The 13,033-nt window shown below is 39.0% G+C and overlaps 1 protein-coding gene across 1 annotated transcript in view; it reads left to right on the top strand.

Annotated features, from left to right (window-relative positions):
* COL6A6 (collagen type VI alpha 6 chain) overlaps positions 1-13,033 on the top strand; it is a 118,631-nt gene that overhangs the window by 98,747 nt on the left and 6,851 nt on the right. The window contains exon 35 of the mRNA XM_007087379.2: positions 1,869-1,962. Coding sequence (XP_007087441.2) covers positions 1,869-1,962 — 94 coding nt within the window. The remainder of the gene's footprint in view (positions 1-1,868; positions 1,963-13,033) is intronic.

The following is a 13,033-nucleotide window of genomic DNA, read 5'->3' as shown; positions in this document are numbered from 1 at the left end:
TTGTAAACAAACAAACAAACAAAAAACTCTTTATGAGGCAAAAAATTGCAAGACCATTTAAGATGAAATTTCTTTCCTCAGTCCCCCAAAATTCTTTGTGGTGTTTCACGGGAATTAGCCAGGCTGTATAATTAAATAAACGACAACACCCCATTACCACCTAGGTAAAGGAGAAGAGATATTTTAAGAAGAATTACTTGGGGAGGGGAAAGATCTGTAAAGTGCTTTCAGAAAGCCATTACTGTGACACAATTATACACCACTTTCCTAGAACTTCAGTGTCTAGAAACCACCCATCTTTAAAATATAGCAGTAAATCGGGGCGCCTGGGTGGCGCAGTCGGTTAAGCGTCCGACTTCAGCCAGGTCACGATCTCGCGATCTGTGAGTTCGAGCCCCGAGTCAGGCTCTGGGCTGATGGCTCGGAGCCTGGAGCCGGTTTCCGATTCTGTGTCTCCCTCTCTCTCTGCCCCTCCCCCGTTCATGCTCTGTCTCTCTCTGTCCAAAAATAAATAAAAAAACGTTGAAAAAAAAAATTAAAAAAAAAATAAAATAAAATATAGCAGTAAAAGTAGAAATTGAAACAGGCTTTAACATAATCTTACCGCAAGTCCACGGATTCATACTCCTTCAACATCAACACATATTTATCAGGTACCTACTCGGAGCCACTCACAGTTCAGGTGTGGGCCTACCAAGGAGCGACCGACCATAACAGACACCGTAACTGCCCTCCTGGAGAAGCTAGTGCGGCTCCCTTTCTGACTCTTACTTAATGCAGTGACAGAGGTAGCCATCAAGCACAGTCCACATCAGATTTAAATTTTCTAAGAGAAACAAAATTGCTAAACAACCTGATGCTTAGAACTAAGATAAAAAATCAGAAGCACAAGAGGAGAAAGATCATAGCCTTGTGCCATTCAGTCTAGAATCACACAGTCCAGTCTGCAACAGCAGCTTTAGAGACAGTGCTGTATCACAACCAAGACAAACTTGCTACTTAGAATAACCCTTGATCACCAAGGAAGAAATTGAATTGTTTACCAGGCCTGTTGCATTTAATGCTGCAAGGAAATAAATAATAAACTTTTTTAAGTGTCCATCAAAAATGGCTCCTAGATGTTTAAATTGTGTGGGGCACCTGGGTGGCTCAGTCAGTTAAGCATCTGACTTTTGATTTTGGCTCAGGTCATGACCTCACAGTTCATGAGATCAGGCCCTGCATCGGGTCATGCACTGACAGCATGGAGCCTGCTTGAGAATCTCTCTGTCCCTCTCTCTCTGCCCCTCCCCCATTGGCATGCTCATGCGTGCTCACTCTCTCTTTCTCTCTCTCAAAATAAATTTTTAAAAAATGTTTAAATTGTGTGGGCAGAGGCATGCTTTGTTATTATAAAAAATTAATCTACCTCCAAATGAAGTGAACCACTAATGAATTAAACCCAAGATGGCACTATTGTTACTGTTAATGATACAGAAACTATAAAGGGAATATCCCTTTCCCTTTGCATTTTGATATTGCAAAGGAGCAAATAAAAAATATTCTGACTAGTTCATGCTAATTAGAGACCAGACTTTTAGGACTGGCTCATAATATCTCCTCTAGTGTTTGACCAACTTTGGCAGCTAAAGGCATCTATTGGAAAGTAAGTTGAATGCTCCACCTATAAATTCAGCAGAGATGTATTTTCTAAACCCAGTTTTAGAGACTCCCCTGAGAAACTTGCTTTCATCTCATATGGCCCCCTTAGTTAGTATCTTCCTTTTATGAATATTGCAAAGGTGAAGTGATGCTTTGCATACAGAACAGTTTGCTGTAATGTCAATAACCATGAATAAGAGACTCATCACAGATTTTTCTCTTCCTAGGTGCAATCAACAAATATCCACCAATAAACTTCAAAATGAAGTGCAATAGATTCAGCTCTACAGATCTGAAGCAGCCCCCACAGCAGTTGCAAAGGTATTTTCAGCGTGATAGAACTTGATAAATGAATGCGCCCTCCTTTTTTCTCCTCATTCTCTATAGTTTCTTCCTCTTCCTTTTCTTCCTCTTTCTCCTCCCCCATTCCATTTGGATAAAATCTATTGCTACATGATATTAAAATATAATTTGAGGAAATAAGAGGTAATCAAAAATGACCAGGTTGATCTGAAAAACAAGCAGTTTTTAAAAGTGGAAAATCTAAATGTTGAAATAAAACAACCAATGAGAGGGGTGCCTCAGTGGCTCAGTCGTTTGAGCATCTGACTTTGACTCAAGTCAGGATCACATGGTTCGTGGGTTCAGGCCCCACGTCAAGCTCTGTGCTGACATCTCAGAGCCCGGAGCCTGCTCCGGATTCTGTGTCTCCCTCTCTATCTTCCCCTCCCCTGCTCATGCTCTCTTTCTCTCAAAAATAAATAAACATAAAAAAATTAAAAAAAAACAATGCGACACTTTAGTGGCCATGAGCATACCTAATGACTGGATATTGGTTTCTAAATACCATTCCCCACTCAAAGAAGCCATGGTTTCTTAGATAAGCAGCTAATTCTAGGCAGTAGCAGGGAAAGTACAGTGTGTCCCTCAAATATTTATAATGCCAGAAAGCAAGGAAGTAGTCAAAAACTAGTGGTGTCGTGAAAAGGACAAAGGAGCAACCTTGAAAAGATTCCCAATGGTCCAATTTTGGACAGTTTGACATCAAAAAGAATAATGGTAATGGATTATAACAATGAGTTTTTAAAATCCACAAGTCTAGGGGGGCCTGGGTGGCTCAGTCAGTTGAGTGTCCAACTCTTGATTTCTGTTCAGGTGATGATCTCATGGTCGTGAGATTGAGCTGTGCCTCAGGCTCACTCTGAGAATGGGCCTGCTTAAGATTCTCTCTCTCCCTTTGCCCCTCCCCTGCTCGTACACACTGGTGCACATGCGCATGCTCTCTCAGTAAGTAAGTAAGAAAATAAAATAAAATAAAATAAAATAAAGTAAAATAAAATCCACAAGTCTATATAGAGACCCCAAAATGGAGGAGGATAGTATAAGTTCTTTTTTATCGAATGTGCTGCTAGTAAATGTAGAAGAAAATGATAGAATTAAAAAATCACCAGTTTGTTATCTCCAATATAGTAACTGAGTCAAACAAGAATCAAGGAATGCTAAAAACATGGGGTGACAGGTTGTTTGGCAACAAGCTATTTCAGAGTGTCCCAGAGCCATTCACACATTACTAACTTATTAATTACAAAAAAAAAGGAAGTGTCCATGTACATGGTGAGATCTGGCAATACCCACTGTAACCAAAATTTGACTTATGTGCCTTCTGAGGTGATGCAGGGGGAGCTACATCACCTGTGTGAGATTCTTGCAGGGAAGGTTTGACCCAAGTCTCATAATAAAGAAACCTCTAGACAATTCCAGAATGTGGAGTTTTCTTCAGAATACCTGGCCTTTTCAGAGGTTTCAAGGTCATGAGCAGCCAGGGGAAGTGGGGTACTATGCTAGGATGGGAGAGACTAAAGAGACAAAATGGCCAAATGTAATGGTGTGAACCTTGACTGATCCCAGGTCAGAAAAAAAGCTTATGTAAACGACATCTGGTGGACAACTGGGGAAACCTGAGGATTATATTATTGATTCGTGTAGATTTCCTTTGTGCGGTAATTGTATGAGGTTCGTATGCGAGAATGTCTTTGTTCTTGAGATAGGTATGTTGAAGTATTTGAAAGTAATGTGTATAATGTCTGCAGCCTACTTCCAGGTGATTTTCCTAAAAAGAAAGAAGATGGGGTTTGTGTGTATTTGTGGAGATGTGAGTGTATGGGCATATATATGTGTGTGTGTGTGTGTGTGTGTGTGTGTGTGTGTGTGTACACTCAGACACGGAGTAATAAATAAAATGGTAACATCTGGAGAACCAAATAGGTTAAAAGTGGACAAGTACTTATTTGGAGTTCTGTTCTTTACAATAGTCTGTGAGTTAAAAAAAATAATTTCTAAAACTCAGTGGATGAATTAATCCATCCAATGGATGAATAATAGGCACATCTAAAGAGAAACATAATGAACTGGAAAATAAAGCTGAAGAAATCTCACAGTGCAGAGAAGATAAATGTAAGCAGCTTAGAGACAGAATGGAATAGAAAGACCTAACCTATATCAAATTGGAATTCTTGGGATCAGATAAAATAGAAACAATTAGTGAGACAATATTCAAATATATCAAGAGATGATCATTTTTAAGAACTTGTGGAAGACATGAATTAAAAGATGAAGAAATTACAAGGTACAACAAATGAAAAGAAAGCAACAGTTAGACATCGTGTAAGGAAATGCAGATGCCAAGCCAAAGGACAAAACAGCCTGAAAGAAAAAATTATCTACAAAGAAACTATAATTAGGCCGGCAGCTGGGTTATCAGTAGCAAAAGTGGAAGCCACAAAACTGTTAAGAACTTTTAAAGTAACGGAAGAACCTTTTTGTCAACTTAGAAAAACTGTCTTTAAAAAATACTGGTAGAAACGTGGAAGGGGGAGCTAAGGTGGTTGGAGTAGTGAGGAGACCCTGGGCTTGTCTCATCCCTCGAATGCAGCCAGATCAACATCAAACCGTTTTGAACACCTCCGCAGTTGATCTGAGGATTAACAGAAATCTGCATAATTTGAGGGAGAGAACGTGGGAAGTACATAATGCAGAAAGGTGACCCGAGGAAGAGAAGAGCCTCAGCGTCCCAAAGGAAGGGAGCTGTTTTCACAGAGAGGAGGACGGGGGAGAGAGGGCAGCACTCCTGGTTTGTTTAAGAAAGCACTCCCTCCGAAAGCAGCTAGAGAGGAAGTGTGAACACGTGCCCAGGGGACTGCACAAGAAAACATTTCCCCAAAACCAGTGATGGGGGGGAGGGGCGGGGGAGAAGAGAGGGTTTCAATACCACCAGTTTTTTCACAAACAGCAGAGCCCAGAGTCTGAAGTTTGAGAAGCCGGCCCCTGGCAGTGCTTCAGCCAGGAAGCAGGGTGGAGCCCTGCGAGCAGGCCGTGTGGGCCACAGCGGGGAGAAGCGGTTTCCCTGCTTGGAGGGCATTGGATAAAGGTGATACGGCCTCTCCATGGGTGAAAACCTGGTGAGAGCCATCAACCCACCACACTCACTGGTATAGGAACAAAGTTGCTGGCTGAGGGCAGCAAACCCCGGCACCTGCTATATGTTTTCCATAAACTCTGAGCGCTGTGCATTGGTGTGACCATTTCCTGGGACAAGTCAGCCCCAGCCACAGCCTGGTGAGACCCTCCTCCAGAGGACCACTGCGGGTTCTAGCCACAGAGGTCTCTTAAGTGTGGGGTTTTGAAACACAGCTGCACCTGAGACAAAACTCTGGAGGGAGGCGCCGCCTAGTAGGCGGATGGCTCAGACACAGGGGAAAGGTAGGGAGGTGATGAAAACCAGGGACATAGGAGGGGTGACTGATCACACATCGGTGAGGGCATGAACCACCCACTCTGGAGACTGGAGAGCAGGGTGAAGCCGTTTTTACCATTAGCCCACCAGCACTGATCCACCCCAATGAGATGAACAGCATCACCAAGTGAAGAATGGAGCTGTTACACCAAGCCCCGGCTACCCTGTGCTTTCAGGCGCATCTCCACTAGGGCAAGCCACCTGAGAATCAGAGCTGCAGGCCCCTCCCCCAGAAGACCAACACAAATCCTTTCCACCAGCTAGGCTACTGGCCATAGACTGCTGCAAAGTTTCAGCTCTAGGGGAAACCTCATTTGGAGGTTTTTGTTAATTTGTTTGTTTTTTTTTGTTGTTGTTGCTTCTGTTTTGTTTTTGTTGTTTTCTTTGTTTCTTGGATACAGAAAGGACAAAATTTTTTATTTTAATTTTATTTATTTGATCTTTTTATTTTTAATTTTTGTTTCTCTCTTCTTTTTTCTCCTTTTCCTATCAAGCTTCTCTTAACAAGCAGACCAAAACACACCTAGGATCTAGCTTCCTTTATTTGATTTTTTAAGTTTTTTATTTCATTCTATCATTATTATTATTATTGCTTTTTTCTTCCTCCCAAATGACAAGACAGAGGAACTCACTTCAAAATAAAGGACAGAAAGAAAAGATGGTCAAGGATTTAGTCAATGCAGATATAAGTAAGATGTCTGAACTAGAATTTAAAACAACTGTAAGGATACTAGCTGGGCTTGGAAAAAGCATAGAAGACACCAGAGAATCCCTTTCTGCAGAGATAAAAGAACTAAAATCTAGTCAGGCCAAAATTAAAAATGTTATTAACCAAGATGCAAACCCAAATAGAGGCCATAAAACAAGGGTGGACAAGGCAGAGGGGCAAGTTAGCGATGTAGAATATATAATTATGGAAAATAATAAAGCTGAAAAAAAGAAACAAAAGTCAGGGATCATGAAGGCAGACTTAAGGAACTCAGCAATTTATTAAAACGTAGTAACACTGGGGGCTCCTGGGTGGCTCAGTCGGTTAAGCATCTGACTTCGGCTCAGGTCATGATCTTGTGGTTCGTGGGTTTGAGCCCTGCGTCGGGCTCTGGGATGACATCTCAGAGCCTGGAGCCTGCTTCAGATTATGTGTTTCCCTCTCTCTCTGCCCCTCCCCCACTCATGCTCTGTCTCTCAAATAAAACCAACATTAAAAAAATTTTTTTAAATACCATAATAACATAGAAGTCCCCAGAAGATGAAAAGAGAGAAAAGGGGCAGAAGGTTTATATGCGCAAATTATAGCTGAAAATGTCCCTAATCTGGGGAAGGACACAGACATCAAAATCCAAGGAGCACAGAGAGCTCCCATTAAATTCAACAAAAGTGAGCCATTGCCAGATATATCAGAGTCAAATTCACAAAATACACAGATAAGGAAAGAATCGTGAAAGCAGCAGGGAAAAAAGTCTTTAACCTACAAGGGAAGACAGATCAGGTTCGCAGCAGATCTGTCCACAGAAACTTGGCAGGCCAGAAAGGAGTGGCAAGATGTATTCAATGTGCTGAATGGAAAAAAAATATGAAGTTAAAAATACCCTATCCAGCAAGGCTGTCATTCAAAATAGAGAGATAAAGAGTTTCCCAGACAAAAATTAAAGGAGTTTGTGACCACTAAACCAGACCTACCTGAAATTTTAAGGGTGACTCTTTGAGTGGAGGAAAAAAAAAACAAAAAACGAAATCAACAAAGACTAGAAAGGCCTAGAGAGCATCACCAAAAACACCAACTCTACAGGTTACATAATGGCACTAAATTCATATCTTTCAATAATCACTCAGAATGTAAGTGCACTAACTGCTCCAATCAATAGACATATGGTATCAGAATGGATAAAAAGCCAAGATCTATCGATAAGCTTACTATAAGAGACTCATTTCAGACCTAAATACACCTACAGATTGAAAGTGAGGGGATGGAGAACCATCCATCCAGCTAATGGACGTTAAAAGAAAGAGACAGTCACCACACTTAAATCATACAAACTAGATCTTAAAACAAAGACTAACAAAAAATGACAAAGGTATTATAATTAAGGGGTCTATCAATCAAGATCTAATGATTATAAATATTTACTCCCCCAACTTGGAAGCATCCAAATATATACATCTAGCAAACATAAACACACTGCTTATAAAATAATAGTAGGGGACTTTAACACCCCACTTACAACAATGGACAGAGCATCTAAGCAAAAAATCAAGGAAACAATGGCTTTGAATGACACACTGGACCGAATGGACTTAACAGATACATATATCCAGAACATTTCATCCTAAAGCAGAATACACATTCTTTTCAAGTGCACATGGAACATTCTCCAGAATAGATCATAAACTGGGTCACACATCAGCCCTCAACAAGTACACAAAAATCAAGATCATACCATGGATATTTTCAGATCACAGTGCTATGAATCTTGAAGTCAACCACAGGAAAAAACTTGGAAATGCCTCAAATATATGGAAATTAAACAACATCCTACTAAAGAATGAATGGGTTAACCAGGAAATTAAGGAAGAAAAAAAAATACATATATATATATATATATATATATATATATATATGGAGACAAATGAAAGTGAAAATGTGACAGTCCAAAAACCTTTTGTATGCAGCAAAATCAGTCCTAAAAGGAAAGTACATTGCAATTTCGGCCTATCCCTAGAAGCAAGAAAGGTCCCAAATACACAACCTAAACTTACTCCTAAAGGACCTAGAAAAGAAGCAGCAAATAAAGCCTAAAGCCATCAAATAAGGGAGATAATAAAGATTAGAGCTGAAATAAATGATATAGAAACAAAATAATCAATAGAATATATCATTGAAACTAAGAGCTGGTTCTTTGAAAGAATTAATGAAATTGATAAACCCCTACCCATATTCATCAAAAAATAAAAGAGAAAGGACCCAAATAGATAAAATCATGAATGAAAGAGGAAAGACCACAACACCAGAAAAAAACAAACAATTGTAAGAGAATACTATGAAAAATTATATGCCAAAAAACTGGGAATTCTGGAAGAAATGGACAAATTCCTAGAAACTCACAAACTACCAAAACTGAAACAGGAAGAAATGGAAATTTTGAACAGACCTATAACCAGCAAAGAAACTGAATCAGTAATTAAAAATCTCCCAACAGGCAAGAGTCCTAGACCAGATGGCTTCCCAGGGGAATTCTACCAGATATCTAAAGAAAAGTTAATACCTATTCTTCTCAAACTGTTCCCAAAAAATATAAATAACAGGAAAACTTCCAAACTGATTCTACAAAGCCAACATTACCTTGTTTCCAAAACCAAAGATGCCACTAAAAAAAGGAGAATTACAGGGTAATATCCCTGATTAACATGGATGCAGAAATTCTCAACAAGATGCTAGCAAATTGAATTCAACAGTACATTAAAAGAATTATTCACCATGATCAAGTGGAATTTATTCCTGGACTGCAGGGGTGGTTCAGTATTCACAAATCAATCAACGTGATATACCACATTAATAAAAATTTAAAAAAGGAGAACTATATGATCCTGTCAATAGATACAGAAAAAGCATTTGGCAAAACATAGCATCCATTCTTGTTAAAAACCCTCAACAAAGTAGGGATAGATGAAACTTGCTTCAACATCATAAAGACCATATTTGAAAGACCCACAGCTAATATCATCCTCAATGGGGAAAAACTGAGAGCGTTTCCCATATGGTCACGAACAAGATAGGGATGTCCACTCTCACTGTTACTATTTAACAATAGTACTGTAAGTCTTAGCCTCAGCAATCAAAAAATAAATAAATAAATACAACGCATCCAAATCAGCAGGGAAGAAGTCAAACTTTCCCTATCTGCGGATGACATGATACTCTGTGTAGGAAACCTGAAAGACCCCACCAAAAAGTTGCTAGAACTAACACATGAATTTCGCAAAGTCACAGGATATAAAATCAACATGCAGAAATCAGTTGCCTTTCTATACACCAGTAACAAAGCAGCAGAAAAAGAAATCAAGGAATCCTATTTGCAATTGCACCAAAAACAATAAGATACCTGAGAATAAACCTAACTGAAGAGGTAAAATATCTATCCTCTGAAAACTATAGAACACTTAAGAAAGACATTGAAAAAGACACAAAAAAATGGAAAAGCATTCCATGTTCATGGACTGGAAGAACAAACATTGCGTTAAAATGTCTATACTACCCAAAGAAATCTACACATTTAATGCAATCCCTACCAAAATACCACCAGCATTTTCCATAGAGCCAGAACAGTCCTAAAATTTGTATGGAATCACAAAAGACTGCAGGTAGCCAAAGCAATCCTGAAAAAGAAAAACAAAACTGGAGGCATCACAATTCTGATTTCAAGCTGTATTACAAAGCTATAGTCAAGACAGTATGGTACTGGCACAAAAACAGACACATAGATCAATGGAACATAATAAAAAACCCAGAAATGGACCCACAACTATATGGTCAACTTATCTTTGACAAAGCAGTGAAGAATATGCGATCAAAAAAATACAGTCTCTTCAACAAGTAATGCTGGGAAAATTGGATGGTGATATGCAGCAGAATGAAACTGGACCACTTTGTTACACCATACACAAAAATAAATTCAAAAGGATCAAAGACCTAATATGAGACAGAAAACCATCAAAACCCTAAGGAGAACTTAGGCAGTGACCTCTTTGACCTCAGCCACAGCAACTTCTTACTAGACACATCTCTGGAGGCAAGGGAAAAAAACAAATATGAACTATTGGGCTTCATCAAGATAAAAAGCTTCTGCATAGTGAAGGAAACAATCAACAAAACTAAAAGGCAACCTTCCGAATGGGAGAAGATATTTGAAAATGACATATCAGGACAAGGGGTAGTATCCAAAATCTATAAAGAACTTATCAAACTCAACACCCAAAAAACAAAGAATCCAGTGAAGAAACGGGCAAAAGACATGACTAGATACTTTTCCAAAGAAGACATCCAGATGGCTGACAGACACATGAAAAGATGCTCTGTATCACTCATCATCAGGGAAATACAAATCAAAACCATGATGAGCTATCACTTCACACCTGTCAGAATGGCTAAAATGAACAGGACAAGAAACAACAGGTGTTGATGAGGATGCGGAGAAAGGGGAACCCTCTTGCGCTGTTGGTGGGAATGCAAACTGGGGCAGCCACTCTGGAGAATGGTATGGATGTTCCTCAGGAAACTAAAAATAGGGGCACCTGGGTGGCTCAGTAGGTTAAGGGTCTGATTTGGACTCAGGTCATAATCTTAGAATTCGTGGGCCGGAGCCCCGCATGAAGCTCCACACTGATGGTGTGGAGCCTGCTTGAGATTCTCTCTCTCTCTCTCTCTCTCTCTCTCTCTCTCTCTCTCTCTGTGCCCCTTCCTCTTTTTTCTCTCTCTCTCAAAATAAATAAGTAAACTTGTGAAGGAAGGAAGGAAGGGAGGAAGAAATTAAAAATGGGGGCACCTGGGTGGCTCAGTCAGTTGAGCCTCTGACTTCGGCTCATGTCATGATCTCGAGGTCTTCTGGTCTGTGAGTTCGAGCCCTGTGTCAGGCTCTGTGCTGACACCTCAGAGCCTGGAGCCTGCTTTAGATTCTGTCTGTCTGTCTGTCTGTCTCTCTCTCTGCCCCTCCCCCACTAGTGCTGTGTCTCTTAAAAAGAAATAAATGTAGAAAAAAAATTTTTTTCAAAATGGAACTACCCTATGATCCAGCAGTTGCACTACTAGGTATTTACCCAAAGGATACAAAAATACACATTCAAAGAGGTACATGCAGCCCGGTGTTTATAGCAGCATTATCAACAATAGCCAAACTATGGAGAGAGCCCAAATGTCCATCAACCAATAAATGGATAAAGAATATATGGTGTGTGTGTGTGTGTGTGTGTGTGTGTGTGTGTGTGTAATGGAATATTAGCCATTAAAAAGAATGAAATCTTGCTATTTGCCATGATGTTGATGGAGCTAGAGTGTATTCTGCTAAGCAAAATAAGTCAATCAGAGAAAGACAAATACCATATAATTTCACTCATATGTGGAATTTAAGAAACAGACTAATATATGGGAAGGTGGGGAGAGAAGAGAGGGAAACAAACCACAAAAAGATTCTTAATGATACAGAGCAAACTATGGATTGATGATGGAGGCGGGGAGATGGGAGGATGAGGTTAGATGAGTAATGAGTACTAAGGAAGGCACTTGTTGTGATGAACACTGGGTGTTATACGTAAATGATGAGTCACTGAGTTCTGCTTCTGAAACCAATATTGTACTGTATGTTAACTAAAATTTAAAAAGGAAATAAAATAGAAATACAATAATTGTAAAACAAAGAGAATTAGGATAAACAAAAAACAATAGTTCACCACAAACACCTCTGCTAACGGAACTTCTAAAGTATGTACTTCAAGGAAAATGAAAATGACCACAGAAGGAAGAGCTGAGATGCAATAATAATAAATGATCAAAATTTGTCAATATTTAGGCAGATCTAAATATTATATTTTAAGTAATAGTAGTATCTAATTTGTAGGGTTGCAAAAAAGCTGAACTTATTAACAAAGGTATGAACACAACATATTTGTTGGCATCTAGTGGTTTAACAGGAAAAAAAGTACTAATACTGAAAATATGAATAAATATTTACTAAACTTGAAATTATATACTGAACAATAACATCACCTTTTGTTACTTAAACAAATGAAGTTGAGCCTTAAGGGTAAAGAAGATGGTACTGAAAAAAGGGACAATAATATACGTCAGAGGGAGATAAATGGAGTTAAAGAGTTCAAGAGTTCTAGGAACTTGAATAGTTTGGTCTGGCAGTTAGGCTACTGAAAAACTTAAGACTCTCTTAAAAATGCATTAGAAATTTTGATGGCACATGTGAAAAAAAAAAAATGGAACGTAGCTAACTACCAAAAATGTAGTGTGGGAAAATGGAATAAAAACAACAGCATGATAAATAGTAGGCTCTGGCTGCCAGCAGAGAGCCCAGCACAGGGCTTGATGTCACAGACTGTGAGATCTTGCCCTGAGCTGAAATCCAGAGTTGACAGCTCAACCAACTAAACCACCCAGGTGCCCCAATAAATAGTTTTTTTAAAAATAAAAAGGCAAGAAAGGGGGGGAGGGAAGACAAGTAGAAGGCAGAAAGTAAGACAGTAGGATCAAATCCATTTAAATATAGCAGGAGTCATAATAAACATAAACAGACTAAACATGCCAGTTACAGAGATTGATGGATTTAAGAATGAAAATAAAATCCAGCTATACTTGTTTTCAATTATAGAGACATGACCACAAAATAATGACATGGGAAAAGCTGAAAGTAAAATTATGGAAAAAAATATACCAGGCAAATAGATTTTTTTAAAATAAGCTACAAACTTAATATATACTGCTATATGCAGAAGACGACATATACAAACCTAAAGATAACCATAAAAAGAAAGCTGGAAAGGGTATATTAATATCAGAAAAAATACTCTTTTAAACAAAACCATGTTGGTACTTTTTTAAGT

The sequence above is a fragment of the Panthera tigris genome, chromosome C2 (genome assembly GCF_018350195.1).
Source record: "Panthera tigris isolate Pti1 chromosome C2, P.tigris_Pti1_mat1.1, whole genome shotgun sequence".
Classification (NCBI taxonomy): Eukaryota; Metazoa; Chordata; class Mammalia; order Carnivora; family Felidae; genus Panthera; species Panthera tigris.
The sequence above is the reverse complement of the archived record's forward strand: the minus strand, read 5'-3'. Positions and strand labels throughout refer to the sequence as shown.